The sequence below is a fragment of the Podarcis tiliguerta genome (genome assembly GCF_965153285.1).
Source record: "Podarcis tiliguerta genome assembly, chromosome: 2".
Taxonomy (NCBI): Eukaryota; Metazoa; Chordata; class Lepidosauria; order Squamata; family Lacertidae; genus Podarcis; species Podarcis tiliguerta.
In genome coordinates, this window is record NC_139535.1 from 119,570,066 (window position 1) to 119,593,597 (window position 23,532).

Below are 23,532 nucleotides of genomic sequence, written 5' to 3' on the forward strand. Positions count from 1 at the left end.
GAGAGAAAACCGAGTAAATCTGGGCTACACAGGCTCAAGATAACCAGCCCCACAAACTTCACTGGTTCTGCAAACATAGGCAGTTTGGCTGTGTTTTCCTATTCTGCATCCTGTATCTGAAATGCATTGCATACCAATGAATGGCTAGGCACCTTTCCTCAAGAGCTTGTTAGACGAGGGAATTAATCATTTTATTTGTATACTGCCTTTCCAAAGTTAAAACCATGCTCAAGGCGGCTTACAATATATTAAAAATTACATAGCAAAAGTACTCATAAACAAAACGTCAACAAGCACACAACAAACAGAACAATTTCCACATAAATCATAAAATCCAAAGTAAAGAAACAAAAATCAACAGCAACCATCCCTTCCCACAATAACCCCCCTAAGCAACCCCCCAGCCCAAGAGTTCGTTCTGCAGCCTCAGCTTTTGTAGCTGGAGTCAGTCAGGACCGTTTCCTCCCAGGTCAGGTGGGGAAAAGCCTACAAGGCAGAGAGCAGGTCTTCCAGGACTCACAGCCAAGACGAAAGCAGAACCTTGGATGCTGGGGTTACAGCATGCCCCCTGCATTGCATTACCACACCAACACACAAGGAATGCTGCCTAGAGGTTGTTTATGTCAGTGGCCCCCTCAACACAGGGACACAGAGAGCTGCTTTATATGAAGTGGGACCAGCACTCCACCTAGCTCAGCATTGTCCACACTGCTCTTGGCTGTGAGTCCTGGAAGATCTGCTGCCTGCCTTGCAGGCCTTTTTCCACCTGGCCTTGGAGGGTAGGACCCAGACTGACTCCAGCTGCAGAAGCTGAGGCTGCTGGATGACTCTTGGGCTGGAGGATTGTTTAGAGGGTTATTGACATTAATTTTGTTTGTAACTTTATTTTATATGTTATGATTTATGTGGAAATTGTGTACTTTTTGATGTCTTTTATTAGTTAGGGCTACTTTTGTTACATTTGTAATTATGCTAGGCACCTTGAGCATGGTTGTAACTGTGGAAAGGCAGCATACAAATGCGTGCATGTGCATGTGTATGACTGGCAGCGATTCTCCCAGGTTTCTGGCCGGGCACATTCCCAGCCCTGCTTCACGACTGAACCCAGCCCTTCCCCATCTGGAGGAGACCAGAGAAGAGCCTGCCTTGCCCAGCTGGGTCTGCTGCTTCAGCCTCTCCAGGAAGAGCGCATGGTGCTGCTGGTAGGCCAGCTGTTGCTGGACGGCTCTGGGGCTGGACGGCAGAGGCTCCGAGCGTGTCCTTCCCAAGGGCTTGTGGGGCGTAGGCATCGACAATCGCTCTGGGGGAAGCAGCTGGGAGCGGCTGAAGTGGAAAGGGACAGTTCCCAGTCCTGGAACTGCAAAGGAAAGAAGAGAAGCTAAGAATATAATCTGGAATGCATCGCTTGTCAGTATTGTTCCCATAGGTGGGAAAGTGGGAGAATGAAATGTTAAAAACCCAGTGTACATTTCCAGCTAAAGCAGGCTCTGCGTTCACAGCACAAGCGGGAAGGAAATGCAGCAAAGCGAGTTAAGCATCACTTTGTGATAGTTCCTCCATTTTCACGTTTCCATCCCACAAGATTAAAATAACAACAACAACAACGCAGCAAGAAAACAGGCAAACAGTTTCTGCTGAATCCTTAGAAATGTCAAAGTGGCCTGGAAGGGGCTTTTGTCTGCCTCACTCATCACAGGCTGCAATAATAATAATAAAAGAATAGAAGAAAAGACAAGAACAAATTCCTTAATTCTGTTCTGATAACCTACTCCAAACTGGGAAGGAGCAAAATCCTTAGATTTTTTTTTTTTTTAATGCCAGAAATCTGCTTCTATCTGCTGCTTAAAAAATCTAGAGGAGCAGTGATAAGTGAGGCACATTCACAGCTGCCACAGCACAGGTGGCTAGCTGGGGCGGCAGAATTCAGACACTGCAAGGTTAGTCTGGAAAATCCGTCCATGATGTTCTCCTCTTCCCCTCATTCTATGTATCTGGCAGAGGGAAAGAGCTGCATGAGAGTGTTGGGATCTCCATTTGACCGAGCTGATAAAACCTCCTCCTCCTCCTCCGGCCGAGTCCTTCGGAATCACCCTCAACGTGATTGACGACCTGAGCCTCTGATAAGGCTCCAGGCACAACCCCCATTCAGCAGAGTTTCCAGCAGCATGTGGAAGGATGAGATAGTATGAGCTACATGCTAGGAGTTTTATTTCCAACTACACAGACAGCAAAGAAAAATACATCCTCTCTCTGTGAGAGCAGAGAGCAACTGAAACAAAGGAACAGGAAACCAGTAACGTCACATCCGTCTCCTGTGAGACTTTCAACAGTATGGAATGTGTGGAATGTAAACAGAGTCTTGTGACTCCAAAGCACTGCTCAGTGACAAACAGAAACTAACAGAGAGAACACTTAAACGGGAACCACAGTTCCTCTTCTTCCTCCTTCCCCTAAGATGTCGTGTGGGGCAATCAAAACAAATGTTCTTGCAATAATGCAGTGTGAGCTGCCTCTCTGCATGGCATTTAATTACATAGGGTTTTGTGGCACAATCTTGTCCGAAGGCCAAGATGTAAGGGGGACAATGAAGGACATAGCATGATGGTTATTGTGGTATTTGTGGTGATCATCAAAGCAGCAAAATGAGGAACTGACAAGTGCAGAAACATATATATAACCTGCTTGTTCAGTATGAACGTTATCAGCCTAGAGCATTCTTCTCCCAAGAATCCCTCTGCTGCTACAGAACCTGCTATAAACACTACAAAACTCATCATGCTGTGCTATTTTTTTCTCCCTCGAATCTTGCTCATCTTCAATTACCCTTTGAGGAATACTGAACAAGTTCTCTTTTGTCTATGCAAACACGCACCAGTATCTTATTAAGTAAGACCCTTCCCTGCCCTATTGCCCCAAAGTGAGGGGCTGGTACGCACCTGTCACAAGAGGAGAATGGGGGAGAGAGGGCTCCAAGATTATAACAGGCTGCAGCCGAGTGGACAGTGGGTTCCCAGGCTCATGTTGCTCCAAGCTGGTTGGCAGGAAAACGGGCGCATGAGTGCTGGTCAGGACAGGCACCTTGTGAGCAAGGCCTGGGTGTGTCCGGTGATCTCCATCGCCCTACAGAGAGAGAATTGGAGATGGTGGATCAAGAACACCTCCCTGAGACCTGAACCTGTTCACAAAGTTCTCAAAGCGATGAGGTGGGTGCAAAACAGGTGAGGTATGAGGGATTAGTTCAGATCAGGGGGTGGGCAGAAAGGAGATTGCAGAGGGAAGCAAGGAGATTCTGCCCCATAAAAATACTGTCACTGAAGCTTTTCTTCAGGAGAGAATCTGAGTTTGCTACTCAGAGAACTGTAGAGTTGGAAGAGAACCCGAGGGGCATCCAGACCAGCCCTCAGCTGAAATCAATGGGCCTAACTTACTCATGCCCACTGGTTTCGGTGGGTCTACTCTGAGTAAACCACAGCAGAATACCACCCCCAGATCACTTGCCCCTTGACAATGCCTGGTACTCTAGAAACAGTCCCAGGTACACAGGAGAAGAGCCCTGCTGGATCAGGCCAAGGCCTAGAGAGGAACACAGGAAGCTGATTTAACCATTGGTCCATCTAGCTCAGCCTTGTCTGCACTGACCAGCAGCAGCTCACCAGGGATTCAGGCAGGGTTTCCCCCTCCCCCAGCCTGGAGATGCCAGGGACTGAACCTTCTGCATGCAAAGCAGACCATCTAGCTCAGCTTTCTGTTTCCCACTGCAACCAACCCAGATGACTCCAGAAGCTTCTATCATGCTTGTCCCCTCGGCGAAGCCCCTCTAGACCTACCCTGGCAGACGCTGCAGAAGTGGTCGGAAGTCCAAGAGTGAGTGCTGGGAGGGAGCCAGTGGTCTGAAGAGCAAACTGAGCCAATGAGCTCTCCTGCATTCTCAGGCGCTGAGCAAGGGGTGTCTGCATTAAAGACAGCAGGTGGGAGAATCAATCAACTTCAGCGACTTTCAAGCTTCTGGGCTCAAGGGGACGCATGAGCTGTCGCCAAGCAACCCCATTGTTGCTCTTCTGCCATAGAACCACTGCATGGTGGAGAGGATTCTGGGAGATCTGCTCAGGTTATGAATACCCTCTGACAGACCGGCTGGCCCTTCCCATCTGCATAAATCATGTGCGCCTGTGAGAACACTTCCCAGAATCCTCCGTCTGCAGGACATCCTCAGCAGATTTGCTGGCAGATTCTGGCTTTGATCTTGTTTGAATCTCAAGTCCACCCATTGATGCCCGTTCACCCTGATTCCACCACAGATTACAAAGGAGAACCAGCACAATGACATGTTTGCGTATGGAAATGTGTATCCAACTGTATGTACAGCAACACATTTACTCACTTTCCAACTCTCCACTTTTCAACCACTTTGGTGTTGCAAAAGCAGAAGAAAGTTGACATATTTATGCCTTTCTGCCCCAATTTTCTAAGAAAGGGCCTCTACAATCACAAAAATACCATTGGCAATAACTTATTAACATAGGAAACTGCCTTAAATGGATTCACACCACAGGTTGGTCTACATAACTCAGTATTGTCTACAATTCTACAGCTGAAAGGCAGGGGCTTCGCTGGGTTTCAGGCAGAGACTCTTTGCCCCCCCCTGCCTGAAGATGCAGGGGACTGAATGGGAGACCTTCTGCTTTTAAATATATGCTCAGCAACTGAGTTATGGCCCTTCTTCAAAATAAGAAGAAGAGGAGGAGGAGGAGGAGGAAGAAGAAGGAGGAGGAGAAGAAGAAAGATTTCGATTTCTTTTAAAAAGAAAGAAAAAAGCAGTAGATAAAATAGACGGGAAAAAACAGCTTAGCAAATGGACCTGCTGGAAGAGGCACAGTGGTGAAAATGACATTTTTTGCAATGGACTTAAAATTTGCCAAATCGTAGTGCAAATAACCCTCAATTATAGGGTGAATGTTGTAAAACTTAGAGAAGATTGGAAGCTTTTGTGTGGGGAGAAGGGCTGACGAGGGAGTGAAACGGAGCCATTCTTACTAGAATTAAAATGATCAAAAGGCAGGTGGAAAGGTGTTTGGGTGTTAAAAGTCACAACTGCCTCTTTGTGTGATCCTGGTAGGTGGAAGCCAGCGTTGGGTAGGTGGGTGGGTGCAGAGCAGACCTAAGAAACCTGCTCTTCCTGCAAGTTTTCTTGGCTTACTGATCCCACAGGACCAATCACAGACTCCATGGGGATCAACCCAAGTCTCCAGTCCTACAGGGTCCATACCTCTTGTGCAAGTCCTGGCGCGGCCGGCAGGGCTCCGTGCTCTGGCACCAGGCTGTCATTGGGTGAACTGCACCCAGACACTGGGGTGCTGCTGCTGCTGGGAGATGAATCTGCAGGTGAGAAAGAACATGCACGGCTTTGTCTACAGCAAGACCAGGACAAGCAAAGGAAGGGGAAAGAGAATGCTCAGGTACACAGTCATGGGAGGCTTGAGGATTACTGGAGGAATGCCGTAAGTCTTGGATGCAGTCATGATCAGGTATGGAGAGCCTGTGGTCCACCAGATGTTGTGTGACTTTCAGTTCCCATCAGCCCCAGCCAGCATGCCCAATGGTCAGCGATGATGAGAGTGGTACTTGGAGGGGGACAGGTTTCTCATCCTTGGTTCATGCCACACAGGTATGGTGAACCAATCATGCAGGTTCACCATGAAGTTAAGCAGGTTCTATTTTGTTTATTTTTAAGATTTCTTACTCACCTTTTATCATACCGTCCCAGGGTGGGTTATGACAATATGGTATGCAATTATAAAAATGTGGAAGAGTTACAAGTATCAAACAAGTAAAATGGTTTTAACCAGAGCAGTATAAATTCAGGAAGTGTCATTCCCCTGTGCAAACAGATGCACATGATATGTGATACCTCTACCCAGCCGCATGAACTTCATTCTGTCCCAGATTCCCAGGTTTGCACCCAAACCCCAACAGTATTTCATAGCTCAGTCCTCCTTGGGGTGTGTTTTTCTTTAGGTTCCCCCCCGCCTTACAGGATTATTTTCTTACGGGGGGGGGGGCACTTTTGCCATCTTTCGGGTTCCGCTGAGCTTTTCATTTAATAAATAAAAATAACTGTGTTGTGGGGGTTATTGTTTTTGCTTGTTACTATGTTGTATACTTTTGTGTTGTCATATCGTAAACCACCCTGTGATCCTTGGACGAAAGGGGCAGGGAATAAATCCAATAAATAATAATTAAATTTAATAAATAATAATAAATTTGATACTTCTCCCTTATGGGCAACACCAGGATCCACACTCATTATTTGTGCATACTGGATAACTCTGACCACAACCACACTGGACTGTTGTAAGGCAAGCCTGCATAGCTTGTGACCCGTCAGCTATACACAGTGGAAATATCAGGAGCTCCCATATTCACTGGCACTGAAACGAAGGGGGAAGCTAAGCTTGGGGTGAGCAAGTTCCCCAGACCTCTGTTTCAAATGGGCTCATCTCAGCTGACTGAATGTGGGCTTCCTCACAAATAAGCTCATTCTTAGCTCAGCTGCGTCACAAACTATGGTCCCGCTGCATTCCCAACAAAGGCAGTTAATGAACCCCGGAGCATCCTCATGGCAATGGATGCTCCATAGCAAGACCACACCCACCAGACTCTTACCAATGGCTTCTGCTGGGCGCCTCTTCAAGGAAGGGGGTGCACTCTCCTTGCGCGTCAGTGGGTTTTTGCGCCGCTCGCCGGCCTTCTTTGTCTTGTAGCGCAACTTCAGGTTGGGTTCAGACGCTGAAGCAAATTCAGGAAAGAAGGTGAGAACCACCCTATTTGACAGCTGGAGGTCAGGAAGTGCACTGGCCAGTGAGTCTTTGCTCTGGCAAGGCAGGCTCAGCACAAAGGTTGGGGAAGAGAACCTCCCCAACTCCACAATGGGGAAGATGCAGGGCTGGTGGAACCAAGGCCAGCCCAAAACCCAGGACCTCTGCTAGTCTCTGAGGCAGAGAATCCAAATGTATGCCATAAGGTGGATTTGAATGAATAAAGGTGATAGGCAACATCTGCAGACAGCACAATCCCATTTCTCATCTCATCTCATCTCACATTGGATGGTCATCTGTCATGGATGCTTTAGTTGAGATTCCTGCATTGCAGGGGCTGAACTAGATGACCCTTGGGGTCCCTTCTGTCTCTACAGTTCTTACTGTCATCACCCTTATCATTACTACTAGACTGAAGGGGTGAGGAGGCCAAAGGATCTGCCCTCTCAGCAGAGGTGGTGGGGAGGCCCCTCTGAAGCTAGCCTGCATGAGACTGCATGAAAAGTTGCTGGTGCACACACATCTTAAGAGACCTCCAGGCTTTCCCTCGATTGTTCTATACTTCCAATGCAGCTAGAATTTCTCTAATGCTTCCTGCCTGTTACCCTTGAGTCTCCCTAATTATGACATTGTTTTTGTATAGCCCTGTTTTCTTCTTTGTAAGCCACTTTGAGCATAATCTGTTTGTGTGTGTGGAAAAGCAGCAGACAAAAATATGAATGATTGAATGATTAACCCAGCAGCCATGTGTCTCACAGATAAGCCGTAGATCACATTTCTCTCCAGGTCAGGAAAACCAGGTTTCTGCAGATCAGACCAAGGCTGGCAGCCCTGTCCTCCTTGCCCCTCCCTGGTTCACCTGGCAAACCCCACAAAAATGCTCTCTTCCTCCTCACCTGTTTTCCTCAGTGGAAAGTGCTCTGGGGAGTCTCCGGAGCTGTTGGAGACAGGAGGGAAGAAACTGGGGAGGGCAGGGTTGGATGGGCCTTCATGTTCCATCGGTTCCAAAGATCTGCATGGAGGAGAAGAGAGAGCTTTGCTGCTGACTAGGTTTGACCTGAGCCACATTGTGGTTAAGGGAATGAGCAACCAGGGAGGAAGTTTGCACTTCAAATTTCACCTCAGCTGTGAACTATGGCTGGAGACGGACAGTTGCTGTGTCAAATCTGGTATTGCACATTTACCTCTAAAGTATTTATACCCCTCAGAGCTGGAGATGCTGGGGATTGAGGTATCACCTTTTGTATACAAAGTGTTTTCTCTACCACTGAGCTTGGCTCGTGTGTGCCCCCCCCCGCAAAGTTCATCCATCCAGGAGCAGCTAATGTCACTCTTGCAGCCAAGAAAGGACACTTCATACACAGCACTTTTCCTTCCTATCTCCAGCAACATTGCATGGGAAGTGACAGTCAAAACGGGTCTTCTTCCCAATGACTTAGAACAGCCTTCACCAACTTGGCACATTCCAGTCTATTTGGACTTCAACTCCCATCATCCCCAGCCAGCACCGGCGGGGACTGATGGGCACTATGTTGGCTAAGGCTGGCTTACACTTTCATACTTCTGTGCAAACGAATGACATTCTATTTGAGATGTGAAAGTTGGGTGGTTTAGGGCTCTCCATGTGATCAGTGCCTCAGATTTATTAGACCTACTTGGGATATAGGTCAGCGACCTTTGACTCAGTTCCCATACTTCTATCATCCCAAACCAAAACCTTCCACACATTCTGACTTAAAAGCTTTAGACGCAACGTCACAGAGCACTACAGAATGGAAGACCAAATTAAATTATGCAGAATTTTCCAGCGCTCTTTCTAGTTATGCTCTTGTGAAAAACTTCATGCTCTTGTGAAAAACTTGGCTGACATGACTTTATCGGTTTGGAGGGTAAACAGGTCTTGCAGGTTTGGGCAGTGCATTCTGAAAACCTGTCAAACATCTTTGACTGGAGAAGGAAGTGGGGAAAAGAGATTTGTGTGGATGACATCAGCAACGGTACTTCTATCACACCACTTTAAACTCGCTTCCAAACAGCAGTGCTTCTCCAACCTTAGCCACTATCTCTCAGCCTCAGCCCTTCACTTGCAACAAGGAGATGAGAATACTGGCCTGTCTTACAGGACTGTTGCTAAGGCTGACTTTGAGCACTTAGAAAAAGCACTACAGGGATCTTTGCAGCTGGACTCAGGATGAAAGCCCACTGAGTTCAAGAGGATTACTCCTGCACTAGCATGCGTAAAACTTAAGTACGTCTGCCCCCTGAGTCCTGCCACCCACCCACCGGCAGAGCAGCCTTCTCCAACCTGGTGGCTTCTAGATGTTGCTGGACTACAACTCCCATCATCTGTGACCACTGGCCATGCTGGCTGGAACTGATGGCGTTGTAATCCAAAACCTTTGGAGGACATCAGGTTGACGGGCTACTACAGGTTTTCTTTCTTCCAGATGTGGAGAGCAGCTAGCACAGCAAAAACCCCCCTCCAATTCTTTTTGGGTTTGGAGATACATCTGGAAATGTGTCTCCAGACTAAGCAACTGTTGTGGGCACCATATAACACTCCTTTAACCAAAGAAAAACTGGTGATGCTGGCAAGAGGCAACACATCTACAAACACCCCAAAACAAAACAAAAAAGCAGGCAATACCCACCCCATAAACCCTGGTACCCCCATTCCAAAAAATAAAACATTTTAAAAAGAAAATATTTGGGATGAGTGGAATAGGATGGATGTTTCTGATGGTGTTCATGGGCAAGATCAGATCAGAAGGAGCAGAAGTCCTTTTCCACATGAACCTTCCTGACCAGGACCATGAGAAATGACAGGCACTCACAGGGTATGTATGCATGTATATGGCCAGCACTTCTTTGTGACATAACCCTGAATGCTGGTAATGTAAATGGGCCAACCACTCTGTCACAGGGTGTAAGAATAGAAGTGAAAGCAGGTCACTGGAGATGTGCCCAGGCAAGGCAATGGTGTGCCAAGAGCCAGAGCACGGGAGGTGGGAGGTGTAATGCCAGACAGGCTAATCATGATCCCAGGGGTGTGTGAACTGGCTCAGTTTTGCCAGCACACCAAACACCCACAGAAAGCAGGTGGAGGATTATGGAGATGTAGAACCAAGTGCATGAAAAATAACACAGAACCAAGATATGAAGCAGGATCCTATGCATGTTTACGTGGAAATACAACCCTATTAAGGCATCACAACCACTATATTTAAGCAACTTGTGTTGGGGGGCAGCATATGGGCATGTGCACCAGCCCCACCCTCTACCCTCTGACTTCCCTGCTTGAGCAGGGAGCTCTGAAGGGGATTTTTTTAGATTATTCCTCATGACAGGGAACTCTGATAATTCAGGGTTCCCAACCGTGGGAAGGCCAGGGTGGAGCAGCTCAAGAAGGGTGTGGAACACACACTGTCCACAAGCTGCTTAAACACAGAACAGAGCCTGAATGTGGCTTTTATTCAGTGGGCCTTGCCCAAGGACCAGGAGCATGCAGGATTGTCTTCTTCATCCAGAATGTCCATTCTAGCCAATGGAGGTTCAATGTTCATAATATGGGTGCAGAAAATGATATGAGCATATGCTGTGTGTGAAAATGGTGTAAATCAAGGGCGCTCACATCTGGATAAATCAGGGTGAAACCCAGGGTATAAAATCAACCCAACCAGCTGGAGATCAATAGCCAAGCCATCCCTGCTTTACATTCTTTGGGGTTTGGGCTTTAACAAGAACTGAGACCTGGCATAGGACACAGCCAGCACACATGTATGTATTGACCCATATGCGTCTACAACCAGATCACCTGTATGTAATGACTGGTGCATTGGTCCTTTCCAGAGCGGCCTGCTGTTTCTTCAGGATGACCTCAGCCAGCTTCTGCTTCACAACCATACTCGCTACAGCACCTGTTGAGCAAAAAACCGTCATGAGACGATGCCACCGAGACACAGCTCAGAGCCGTCTTTAGCACCTGCCACCCATCGGAATTAGGCTTCAGCTCCTTTCAGCAAAAGCCACAGCCCCTGAAGCTGCATCAACCCACTGGTAGAAAATCACTGGGAATTTGATTAAACTCAAAATGCATGCTAACGCTTTTCAATAACTAATTAAAGAATGGATTCACTTAAGAAGATTGTGTGCTTTAAAGGAAACAGCTTGCCATTCTCACTTTTCAAAAGAGACATTTGGTAGGACATGAAGGCAAATGTTCCCCCCTTTAATTCTCATAATGCGGTAATAGTAAGTTGCAAAAGTTAGCAACACACCAAGTTTTTTCTCTTTGTCATAGGAAGTCACCTTAATTCAACTCAGACCAATGGGCCCACCTACCACAGTATTGTATATATACCAAGGATGGGGAACCTGTGCACCTCTGGATGTTGTTAGACTCCAACTCCCATCATCTCTGACCACTGGTCCTGCTAGCCAGTGCTCCCCCCCCCCACCTCAAGAGTACGCAGTGCCGACACCTCATTTTTGTTGTTAAATTTGTGGCACTTTGAGAAACACTACTTTAAGGGGAAACACGCTCAGAACTTGGATGAGGCCACCCTTCCTGTGTCTCCCCAAGAACCAGCTTGCTGTTTCCAGTATCAGAACTGTGCTGTGCCATTCTGGGGCACAGCACCACCTCCAAAGTGCTGACACAGCATGGGAAGTGACTGAGAGGAATTCCCAGGGGTGTCTCTCAGCAGACCCCAGAGGTGTGAGTGCAAGCCAGAAAGTAGGCTGCTTCCAATAACTATAAAACCACCCCAGCAGAGTGCTATGGATGGGCCTTGGGCCAAGGGGCTGAAGTTCACATTCCTCCTAGCCAAGGACTGCCTAGGTCACCGTCTCAGCCTCAGTTCCCTATGTGTAAAACAGGTGCATTACTGACCCAGCTCACAATGGTGGTTGTGAAATGAGTGGCATGTATGGATATTGTAAAGTTACATTTTTTTATTTTTTAAAAAATAATCAGTGCAAGAACATTACAGCCCCACTAGATAAGAAATTCCATTTACAATAGAGTAAATCTGCCATCCTCAGCTAAAGACAGGGATTTCAGATTTATATTGTATCCTTTCATCTGCCTATACTGTCACTACCAAATGCTTTTTATTAATACAATGTGATGGCGGCAGCCCTATGCCAACTCAATGGGACTTCTTTCTGAGTTGCAACATATAGGATTGGACTCTGCAATGTGTATTTTTCTTTCTCTACTATAATTTATGCTGTGTATGATGCACACTGAATGCTCACTGGAAGGACAGATTGTGAAGCTGAGGCTCCAATACTTTGGCCACCTCATGAGAAGAAAAGACTCCCTGGAAAAGACCCTGATGTTGGGGAAGATGGAGGGCACAAGGAGAAGGGGACGACAGAGGACGAGATGGTTGGACAGTGTTCTCGAAGCTACGAACATGAGCCTGACCAAACTGTGGGAGGCAGTGGAAGACAGGAGTGCCTGGCGTGCTCTGGTCCATGGGGTCACGAAGAGTCGGACACGACTAAACGACTAAACAACATGATGCACACACACAAACACCAGACCCCCAGGTATATAAATTCAATAAATAAAAATAAAATAGGAGAGTTGTATCTATCCAGGAAGAAACAGGTGCAAGCCAGCCCATTGTTCTAATTTTGAAAAATCTCAGGATCTTATGCAGATCCTATGATCTGCAGGGCTGCTTTGAGTGTTATTATCTGAAAACAACAACAGCTGGGTGTAACTTTCTGAGTCACTCCTTGGTCTGAAAAACATTTGAGATTACAATGTTCAAATGGTGCAGGCTCCAGACCTCAGAAGCTTCCTCTCCTGATGATACTTGGCTACCACAATGCGCATGAAGACGTATTCTAGGAAATGGTGGGAGATGCAGCTGCTCTCCATTTTAGAATCTGTGGGGTTGAACACACTTACAATGCAAGAGCAACACAGCTCACTTGGACCATTAAGCAGTGCATCACATGGGCTGAGACTAAGGGAGAAGAAGCTTCAAACAACAGGTGATTTGAAGGAAGGGAAAACAGAAACCCGTGAAACAGGGAAGGTGCAGCTCTAGAGCTGGACGCTAGATGGCAGGAAGGGTTAACATATGGGGACCAATGCCATCAGAAGTATGAGAAATTGGTTGCCACTGACATGGACCACCTAAATATCTTAGAAATGCAAGAGACCTAAATTAGCTGGCTACTGAGGCAGGGCCATCCACCAGTTTCCTTTCCTGATCAACCACCAAACTCATCCATCTGCTTCCGAATAGTCCTGCCGGTCAACTCACAGGCTCCATCCACACACTCACTTCAGCTTATTTTTATTAATTTATTGATTTATTTGATTTATATACCTCCCTTCATCATAAGATCTCCAGGCGGTTCACAGAATAAAATACGGGATAAATACAGGAGTGCTGCCCCTCATGGCCTTTTCCACACTACTGGCCAATGCACGACAACCAGTTACACTGAATTACAGCAGGGGGTGGGCTTCATGTGGCCCTTGGATGAAATTTCATGTGAGTGGCAAGGAGCAGAGGATGGGTAGCAGAAAGAGACAAAATGGAGCACCAGCCTGCAGCCCCTGACAGATCAGCCCTGCCCCCAAAGAGAATGCAGCCCTCAAAAGAGAATTACGGGCCAATCCTTTGAAGGATGCCAGAAAGTGCATGGGGCGAATTGTTCATTCCACCCACCGGGGATGTAAAGAAGCTGGAGTCAGACTTACAGGAAGATACAACCAGGCTAAAGATTAAGAAATGCCACTAGCTTCCTACCTTGCCAGCAGCACAACTGTGGAGGCGAATCACCAAGATGTGAGTCATCAAATGGGACATGTGGTTTGTCCCAGTTAACTCTGATATTCTGTATCAAAAGCAGGGACTGTGGATCCTTGGCCCTCCAGATTTTGTTCAACTCCATCTCCCATCAGCCACAGGAAGCATGGACAGGGATGATGGGAGTTCTAGTCCAGCAGCATCTGGAGTGCCACATGTTCTCTGCTCCTGGGCTAAAGCATTCCTGCAGATAGGCTCCCAAACCTGCCTAGCAAGGAGATTCCAGAACCCAACCCATGCAGTTTTCTCTGCTACTAGGCTGCTCTTCAGCCTGGTTCACACATTTCTGGAGTGCTGTGGTTGCTTCTTCTTGGGTCTTGATCCTACGCAGTTTGGGAAGCTGGGAATCATGTGGGATGGGTGCAGCACATGGGTACTACCCATGGCAGCAGCTCCGAACCTCCAAACCTGAGAGCCATAATCTACCTCATCCCATGATTCCAGGATTCCTTCTTCACTGGAACATCACAGGAGAAAGCCATGGGAAGTGGCCATTGTGCCATTCCAGGAACACACCAGTCGTGAGCTAAAGTAGTCCAGCAATGGAGTAAATCACCAAATGGAGGAAGCTATAGAATCTCTTGGCTGGGCAGTTTCATGGCACAGTTGGGTAGGCATCTGCCAGGAATGCTTGAGACATAGGATATCCTGTCTCGCGGCCACGAGGGCGAGTTACACAGCTTATTTATTTCCTTGCACTGCTGTGCTTCACGGAGGGCTGCCACACTGCTCAAGTACACACCGTGACACACCCTATTTCATTGAGCATCAGCCTGCCCCATGATTGCTTGTATCGCCTGGACCACTATATGCCACGAGGGAAGTGCAGGCAGGAACACAAAGTGCTCCAGGAAGGTGCTGGCTGAGCTAAGAACAGCAGGTGCCTAGGAGGATGCTGAGCTCTGGTCACCCATTTCTCCTGTGCTTCCAAATTTAACATGTGTCATAGACTATGCCACGTCTCCGCAGGCTGGTGCTCTTCTGATGTTTTGGATTATGACACCCATCAGCTGTAGCCAGCATGGCCAATGATCAGTGATGATGGGAGCTGTAGTCTGAAAGAGCTGGCAGGGACCAGGATGGAGAAGGCTGGGCACCGTCATGTGCGCTGTGCTCTTGTATCAAGACTGGGGCTGTAAACCGAGGGGCAGAAGGACACAGCACACTCAGAACCAAAGCCTTTACTTCTTTGGCAGCTCCCAAGTCGAAAGAGGAAGCCTTTTATAGGCCTTCCTGTCTAGAACTGCCCAAAGGCCAGCCACGGTGGGCAGGGCCAGTCCTGATCCTTAGAATACTTACTACCAAGGAAGCAGCTCTAAGCTGTAGTTCCCATAGTTCACCACATGGAGCAGCAGTACACAGAATGGGCAATGGGAAAAGATCCCTTTAGGACCAATGGAAGCTTTCCCCCTATCACTAATTGCAGTACACAGAGGGGTTGCTATTGCAATGGAAGTTGTGGAGGAAAGGGTTAAATCTCCCATTTCCCTGTGCTGTGGTCCCAAAGGAAATCATTACTCCTGTTCTTGCTATAAAATGAACAAACAGCACTGTCATGACCACCAGTGACACATTTAATGCCCGTACTCTCCAGGAGCTCAGCAAAGGTCTGACAAAGTCTACTGTCTGTCTCCCCCACCCCACCCCCCACCTGGAGGTGTTTGGGATTGAATCTGGGATCTTCTGTACACAAAGCATGAAGTCTACCACTGAGCTATGGCCCTTCCCAGGAGCATGAGAATTCATGTGTGCAGGGATCTATGGAGCCTCTGAATTCTGTGCTTTTCTTAATGGTTGCTTAAGGGTGACTGCTGAAGAGACCACTCTTCCCACTGTTTTTAATACCTGCTGTTGAGAAGCAACTTGGTTCAAAACACAATGAGTGTTTTCTTACTGATGATTTTGGGGGAGCAAGTTCACCCTTTCGGCTCCCTCATCACCTTGCTGAAGAAGCCTTGGTATGACTGGTCCATCTGCATCCCTGACGAATGACGAATGTGCCCAATGGAACATGCTGGTTACATGGAAATGTCCTGCATCTTACAAAACTGCATCTGTTAGTGGCCAAAGGAGGTGGGGGGGGCACTCAGCCAGCAAACATTTTTGCATGCCGTGAAGCCTCTTCCAATTTTGTACTGCATTGACACACCCACACCTGTTCCTAGGCAAGCTCTGAGATGCTGGAGTAACACAGCACAGATGGGAGCTATATCTGCCTCACATCAACACTGCAGGCAGCAAACGACTATTGCCAAAGCAGGCAAGTTTCTCAACACTTGTGGGATTTTTGCTCTGTTACAATATCCATACGTTAAAAAAGGTGGGGGGAAGCAGCAGACATCTAGCGCAATGTTCAGGCAGCCTTATCATGACTCCTGCATGCCAGGCAGACAGGAAGAGATGGAATTAGCGATAGGAGGGTCTGAGAAAAACAACACTGGAGGAAAAGGAGGGCGGTTTGCTTATTTTTCATTTCCCCGTTTCCTGGTTTAACCTTCCTCTGCATTTGTGGTTGCAGCTTAGCCCCAAGGATTATACAAAGGATCTAAAATTCCCACCCACCTGTAGGAATTTCATATTTCATTAGTTCTCTCAATTTTTAAGGGGGTTAATTTTTGAGGTGTTTCACTTCTCCCTGCTTTGGATCTGTACCATGTATGCTTACATTTAAGGGGTTAATGAAATGGGAAATGGGGTCAGTTAGATCCCAACACAAGTAAATGAGGAGGGGGACGGAAACCTACCTCCAATGTGCTGAGGGTCTCCCCCCCACCCCCAAATTTCACATAACATTATGTTAAAGCCTTCCAAATCGCCTTGTGATTCTTTTTGACAGTTTATGGTATGTCACAATGAAAACAATAAGGAGTATTGTGGTAACTTAAAGAAACAGTAGCTGCATCCAAACAAAGTTGGTTACACTCAGGTCTCACTGAAGTCAATGTGAAAAGTTGGTCATGTCTGAATAATCATTGGTTTCAATGGAAAGTGCAACTAACACTGTCAGGATCCAACCCCTGATTGTGCCATTAGCTTTCATAGGCACTAAACCACTGAGCCTCTTGGGCTTGCCAATCAGAAGGTTGGCAGTTCCTTCAGAAACTGAAGGTACATTCTTTCACCTTTGGTGGACGTGCCCAAGGCTTTTTGGAAGATGATATATAATGAAATGAAAAAGGTATTTAAATATACCTTCCAGAAGAAACCAGAGGCCTTTCTTCTGGGCATGGTTGGCCAATTGGTGTTAAAGAAAGACAGATCTTTCTTTATGTATGCTACAACAGCAGCAAGAATACTCATCGCGAAGTATTGGAAGACACAAGAACTACCCACTCTGGAAGAATGGCAGATGAAGGTGATGGAGTATATGGAATTGGCGGAAATGACTGGCAGAATCCGAGACCAGGGAGAAGAGCTGGTGGAAGAAGATTGGAAGAAATTTAAAGACTATCTACAGAAATATTGCAAAATTAATGAATGTTAGAATGATGTTGGATTGAGGTTAAGGGGTTTTTAGCAATAATGTTATGAAAGAATATGCAAAAATGGAATGTTAACAGGTGGAAAATTAAAGCTATAATATATTAAGATCAAGATTAAGATAAAGGTAAAGAGGGAAAGGATTTGCTGAATAAATAAATTGAATTGGAATACAAAGAGGGGAGGTGTGGGGAGGTCCGAGAAATAAGCAAATGCAAGATATGTTATGAAAGATTGAACTGTTTTTAATTGCTTTTTATTTTTGTATTTTTCTTTTTTCTTTTTGTGAAAATCTTAATAAAATATCATTATAAAAACAAACAAACAGAAGGTTGGCAGTTCAAATCCCAGTGACGGGGTGAGCTCCTGTCGCTCTGTCGCAGTTTCTGCCAACCCAGCAGTTCGAAAGCATGCCACTGCTAGTAGAAAAATAGGTACCATTGTGGTGGGAAGGTAAATGGCGTTTCCATGCACTCTTGTTTCCGTCATGGTTTAGTCATGCTGGCCACATGACCTGGAAAGATGTCTGCAGACAAAACGCCAGCCTGAAAGCAAGATGAATGCCGCAACCCTCCAGGGGTCCTTTACCATTTTTTACTTCATAGGCACGAGATACAACTGAGAGTGAATGTAATACTCATGCTTTAAATCTGTTGAGTCTTTATAGTTTCAGTAGATATTGAATTTTTGTTTCGCACAACAACATCCTTCACATATGGTGACAGATTTGTGAAAGCTCTCCTTTTACTTCTATGGGTATTTGCACCTTACTACTTACTGGTATTTCGTGTTTGGGGCATTTATCTGCAAAAGAGAACGTTGATTTTATTTTATTTTATTTTTGCAGGGGGTGGGCAAACTGGATTCATACTATTGTTATGCATCCTGTGTTTATAATTGTATCTGCTACTGAACTAACAGTGTGTTGAGTTTTCATTCAAAAGCAAATCAGACGTCTCTCTATGAAGACATCAATCAGGGTTATGCATCCATTGTGCATTATTATTTGCAAATGAGTTAACTGTTCCCTGTCTAATGCATCCATTTCTTCACACAGACATTCAATAATATGATTTTTAAACATACTGCCATATCTACAGTTATACACAACAGGGAATATGAGCTTTTCACAGAAGAAATAATAAAAATTTAAGAAATGATAGCTATTGAAAGCATCTCTATATATTATTCCCAAGTTTACCTAGAGTCAAATATTGCAAACAATTCTCAAGACATGATTTTTTTTTTTCAAATTTAAACCATTTCACCTTTGTGTCTGCAATAAATCCAGAATGTTTATATCTCTAAACAGACACTCCTATACACCCTTACTGGGGAATTAAGTCTCACTGAACTCAGGGCTCCTCCACACTTCTGCTTGCTCCTTGCCTTGAAAGCATTGGGTCCCAGTGGTTTTCTGAGTGTCCCAGTTTCTAAGCATGGGTCCAAGTGGTTTTGCATTTGCCCCACAGCATTCCCCTGAAAAATATGCTCTTTATTGCTGAAGCAGAATGAACGGAAATCTGCAGAAAATTTGGTTGCCATTTGTTCCAATTCAGCAGTAAAGAGTGGTTTTTTTTCTGGGGGAAAGCAGCACGACAAACAGAAGTGTGGACGAGCCCTTAGTATAGTTTATTTGACAGTAGACATGTGCAGGATTGCACTGTAAATGTGGGACCAGATTCCCACCTTGAGTACCAATGGAGGATAATCCATTAGGGCAAATGGGGCACTGTCCCACCAATGGCCAGATTCTTGGCTGGGGTTGCCTTCAGAATTCATATAACCTATTCTTGGAAAAAATGTACGGGCTGACAGTTTGTTTCCAGAGCCAATTCAAGGCACTCACATTAGTGTTCAAAGTCCAAAGTGACTTCAGCCCCAAATATCTGAAAGGCTGCCTCCTTTCCTACAGATCCTCCTGGGGGTTAAGCTCACCAGAGAAGACCCGTTTGGTCGTTGCACCTCCCAAAGAAGTTTGGGATGTGAGGTGGGAGAGGGCATGTTTGTGGAATTCCCTCCCCACAGAGGTACATCTGGCTTCTTCAGTGAATGCTGCAGACCTCTTCACCCTACCCTTTCAAGACCTGAGATGTGTGTCTTCAGGGATCACCCTGTTCCTGTAAACCATTTAAACTTTCTTAATTGTTGCAACCTACGCTGGGACCAGCTGATGAAGGGCAGGTAATAAATGTAACAGCAGTATCAGCAAAAGCCTCGTTTTGTCCTCAGCCAGTCGCCACCTTCTTACCTACAACCAATCTAGGGGGCAGCACTGGCTGCCAGCTTCCTCCTTGGTCTCTGATTTGCCCCTTGTGGAACTGAGCCAGGAGGACAAACCGAGAATCAGTTGGCTCTGCCTGTGATTGGCTCTGACTGGCTCTGGATCCACCCTGTGCTTGGCCTACCGGCCTCTTGCCCTACCAGTCCAATGGGTGCCAGTCGCCATTGCCAGATACATCATGTCACATAGCAGGTAGAAAAGAGTAAGTGACACAAGATTATAGAACAGCAAGGAAGGAACCGTCGGCACTCCAGTCAGGGGGAAGGAGAAAGTGAGTGGCTCTTACTGCGTTTGCTTTTGTCTTTATTCAAGAGCAGCCGCAGCTCCTGTTCCTGCTTCCCAGGCACGGGATCCTGAGGCGGTGGCTCCATCGACACCTGCAAATGCAGAGAAGACGAGGTTTGATGAGCATATCAAGGATGGAGTCCAAGGGAGGGGCCATGGACCAGAGGAAGAGCATGTGCTTTGCATGCAGAAGGTCCCTGGTTCAATCCTCAGCATCACCAGGTAGGGCTGGACATGTGCCCTGCCAGAGACCTTGGAGAGGTGCTGCCAGCCAGTGGAGGCAACCCTGAGCCCAATGAACCAATTTCCTGGCTCGGCAGAAGGCAGCCTCCTGTGTTTGTATGAGTCAATAACCTCTTCAGGAAGAAAGCTCTGTGTGAAATGGCCCACCTGGAGTCTGACACCCGAGTCTGAGACACCTCGGTTCCCAGCACCGGGGATCAATGGCACACCCACGGCAGGAGACTGCTGAGGAGGCAAGATGGTCCCCCACTGTAAGTGTGATCTCAGGCATTAGTTGTGACTCAAAACACTCCAGGGCTCCAAAGGAGCATGAAGCGTCCAAACTCCTTCCCTCTGCCAACCCGACTCACTTTCAGGAGCTGTGTCCAAGGCAGACCCAACCTACAGGCCTATGTGTCCACTGAGTCTGGATCTTTCTACCCTAAATGGCACCTGCTCTTCAGGATCTCCTTCTACTTGTTTCTTTAACTGGAATACCAGGGACTGATTCTGGTATTGCATCTGGAGCATGCACTCTGCCCCTGGTGACTGGACCCATACGTCCTTCAGGTTCCTGTCTTTCAATCTACTACCCCCCTTCATTGCTCCCTTCCCTTCCAGTTCCTATATGCAATTAGGTCATCCCACTCACCTGCCATTGCCTTGTTAACCCCTTCTTTTCCTGTCCTCACACCCTGTCTGGGGTGACTGTCTCCCATCTGACATTCCTCACAGAAGCTGGGCTTTGCCAACATGGTACTGCTGGCACCTTCTCCATCCATGGCAAAAAATGCCCACGAACACTTTGCATCATTTGGGGAAGGAAGGTCCCAGACAACCACCAGATGACAGGGCTCCAGTTGCCAACGTACGATGGTACAAAATTTGCTTTGGGTATATATAGCCTGAGGAAACTGCATGCCCTGTCTGTGGAACCAAGTGAGCAGATGAGGCAGGCTAGAGAACTTGGTGGCCCCTTGATCAGACGGAAGAGCAGCAGCAGCTCCTGGGATTATGGAGAGTCCCCTACAGCACCACAGTTCTTTCACAGAATTGTAGAGCTGGAAGGGGCCCTCAAGGGTCATCCAGTCCAACCCCCTGCAGTGTCGGAGGCATGGCTCACAGGACATCTTCGGCTGGAGGGGAGAAGTCCATACGCGTGAAACAATGTTTCCTAACAATGTTTGCTGCAGAAGTGCAAAAGGAGCACTTCTGCCAAAGAAGCCTCATGAGAAGCATCAGGAAGGCAACTGAGGCAAAGCTGACCCTTTGGGGCAGTATATGTATGCATCACCTGCTTCCCTCACCCAACCCTGAGAAAGTGCAGGATACTGACCCGCAGGTGCTGGTGGCTGAGTTGCTCCACTTGCTGGTACTCCAGTCGGGGGTGCAAACTAGCCAGGAAGAGCTGGTGTTGCAGCTGCTGCGTCTGCTTCAAGGCCAGCAAGGCAGTGTCAGGGCCAGGTTTGGCGAGACGCTGTCCAATCCGCAGGTCCATGGGGATGGTCTGGGGGACCCGCAAGGAGACGCAGAGCTTCACGGCGGCTGTGGAAATGGCAGGAAAATGCACTGATCAGTATGTGCCCATCACAGATTCTATTAGGTTTTGCCATTTGTGCCATTTTGAGCTTTTACTCAACTAAGCTGTATGCCTTAGATAAACTTTTCCCCAGCCTGGTGCCACTCAGATGTGGATGGACTACAACTCCCATCATCCCCAGCCAGGAAGTTGTAGTCCAACAGCCCCTGCAGCCCCAAGGTTGAAGTACAGTACGCTGTTTCAAAGCAGTGGCTTGCAATCGGAGTTCCACGGAACGGTGGCATTTCTAGGAAGCCCAGCAAAGCTTCCTCAGTGAAAAGTTCCGGAATGTTGAGCAGGCTTCTCCAAAAGACAGCTGGCTCACATCTACCAGTAATCGCTTTCATTGCCCACCACAAAATAGTGGTTAGCCTTCTGGAGCAGACTTCTCCAACCTGGCCGACCCCAGATGTTTTCAGGTTATAAGTCCCACCCAGGGCAGCAAATAGTCAGGAATGGTGGGAATTGCAGTTCAACACCGTCCGGCATGCCAGGAGGTTTATTTGTATTTAACATGCTTATTCCCCACCTTTCCACTGCAAGGTATTCAAGGTGACTAACAATGCAAAATAAAGCAATTGCCGAATACTATCAAATACACTAACACAAGCATGTCCAACTTCCAAGAGACTGCGATCTACTCCCAGTATAAAAAACTGGCAGTGACCTACCCATTGTCACTGGGGGAACAAGGAGCATGCGCGAGGTGCGTGTGTGGAAAGAGGTGGTGAACTGGACGTGGGAGGGGGGAGGGAAAGGAGGCAAAAGTTCTCTCTCTGAGGAGCCAGTCAGCTTCTCTCCCTCCGGCTCAAGCGCCTGCCCCCCCCCCTCCTTCCCTCCCATTGCCAAAGGGACCAAGGACCCCAGTGAAGGCTGGGCGACATTCCTTGCACTTGCCACCCGGCCTGGCCTGGCCTTCCCTGCTGCGGCAATGGAGGGACCCAGCGCTGGGGGGTGGCAATATTTCTTGCCTACTTTATCTAATCCCACCATTGACCAGGATCACACCCACGATCGACTGGTTGGACATGTCTGCACTAACACATCTGGCAGGCCATCTAGTCAAGGGTGGAGCATCTCTCTCATCAGCCTCCACATAAATCCCTCCAGCAACAGACCCACCACCAGCAAAACAGGCAGTAATGCCAGAGCAATGACATTATGATTCCCCAAAAGCCTCTGGGAACAAAATGGTATTCACTGGGTGTCTAAAGGATAATAATGTAGTTGCCAAATGAAGATCTCTGGGGACAGTACTCTATTCCACAATCAGGTCACTGCCGTAGGAGGCCATTTCCTCAATAGCCCCCACCTAACTCCTAAAGGTGGCAGCACCCAGAGCAGGGCCTCAGCTGATGTCCACAATGAAGGGGCAGGTTTGTTCATGCTGCGGAAGAGACATGTGGTGTAAGGCAAAGAGAAGATGCAGGTGGGTAGGGAAGCATGACCAGGAGCCTGCAAGGGAGAGCAAAGAGCCCTCCTGGCCACAGAAGAATATCTGGTACCAGAAAGACCAGACCCCGTGGCAGACGCTGCCTTTCCCAAACAAAACTGCCTCTGGCCAGCTTGGAAGAACCAGCTGAAAGGAGACTTAGAAATCTATCTGACAGCTAGCCAGTCAGTCAAAGCAGCCACATTGAGGTGAGGACTAGAATCATTGTGCATTGTTTCCGCTTCAGTTAACTCCAAGTAACAGAATAATCCATGCTGCAATTCTGTTTCCATACAAAATTCAATGTAATCCAGATCCCAAAGCCATTCTAGTGGTGCTGATCCACTGAAAACCAGTTGTGCTCAAATCCCAATGAAATCAACAAGAGGCTTGGTTTGGGCAAGAGACTAGTCTCATTAATTTTAAACCTCCTTTAAAAAAACACACCAAAAAAACAAAAACCAGGGCAGTTGGCTGCATTTAGAATCAAGTACATTCTGTGCATGTTTGAATGTATCATGACACAGAATATTCAATATTTGGCGCAGAAGACAGCATCCTGGAAGCCTCTGCTTTCATTTTAAAATCTAGCCTTCACA

The 23,532-nt window shown here is 47.2% G+C and overlaps 1 protein-coding gene and 1 long non-coding RNA gene across 11 annotated transcripts in view; one reads left to right on the forward strand and one right to left on the reverse strand.

The window, feature by feature from the left end:
- The window catches only part of HDAC7 (histone deacetylase 7), a 183,912-nt gene that overhangs the window by 29,704 nt on the left and 130,676 nt on the right, over positions 1-23,532 (reverse strand). For 9 of the 10 annotated variants that reach the window (XR_014508263.1, XM_083428199.1, XM_083428201.1 and 6 more), the window contains 9 exons: positions 21,259-21,467; positions 19,702-19,792; positions 10,630-10,732; positions 7,712-7,827; positions 6,664-6,786; positions 5,267-5,376; positions 3,828-3,950; positions 2,937-3,120; positions 1,146-1,357 (listed from right to left, as the gene is read on the reverse strand). Coding sequence is in view for 9 of the 10 variants with exons in the window: in XM_083428199.1 (XP_083284325.1) it covers positions 1,146-1,357; positions 2,937-3,120; positions 3,828-3,950; positions 5,267-5,376; positions 6,664-6,786; positions 7,712-7,827; positions 10,630-10,732; positions 19,702-19,792; positions 21,259-21,467 (1,271 nt within the window). In the remaining variant the exon portion in view is untranslated. Of the gene's footprint in view, positions 1-1,145; positions 1,358-2,936; positions 3,121-3,827; positions 3,951-5,266; positions 5,377-6,663; positions 6,787-7,711; positions 7,828-7,935; positions 8,000-8,490; positions 8,595-10,629; positions 10,733-19,701; positions 19,793-21,258; positions 21,468-23,532 lie in introns of those variants that run through there. The other variant, XM_083428204.1, reaches the window with a different exon arrangement.
- LOC310671944 lies at positions 8,692-10,957 on the forward strand. The gene is made up of 2 exons (XR_014508302.1): positions 8,692-8,812; positions 10,665-10,957. It is a non-coding gene; the product is annotated as an uncharacterized lncRNA (long non-coding RNA).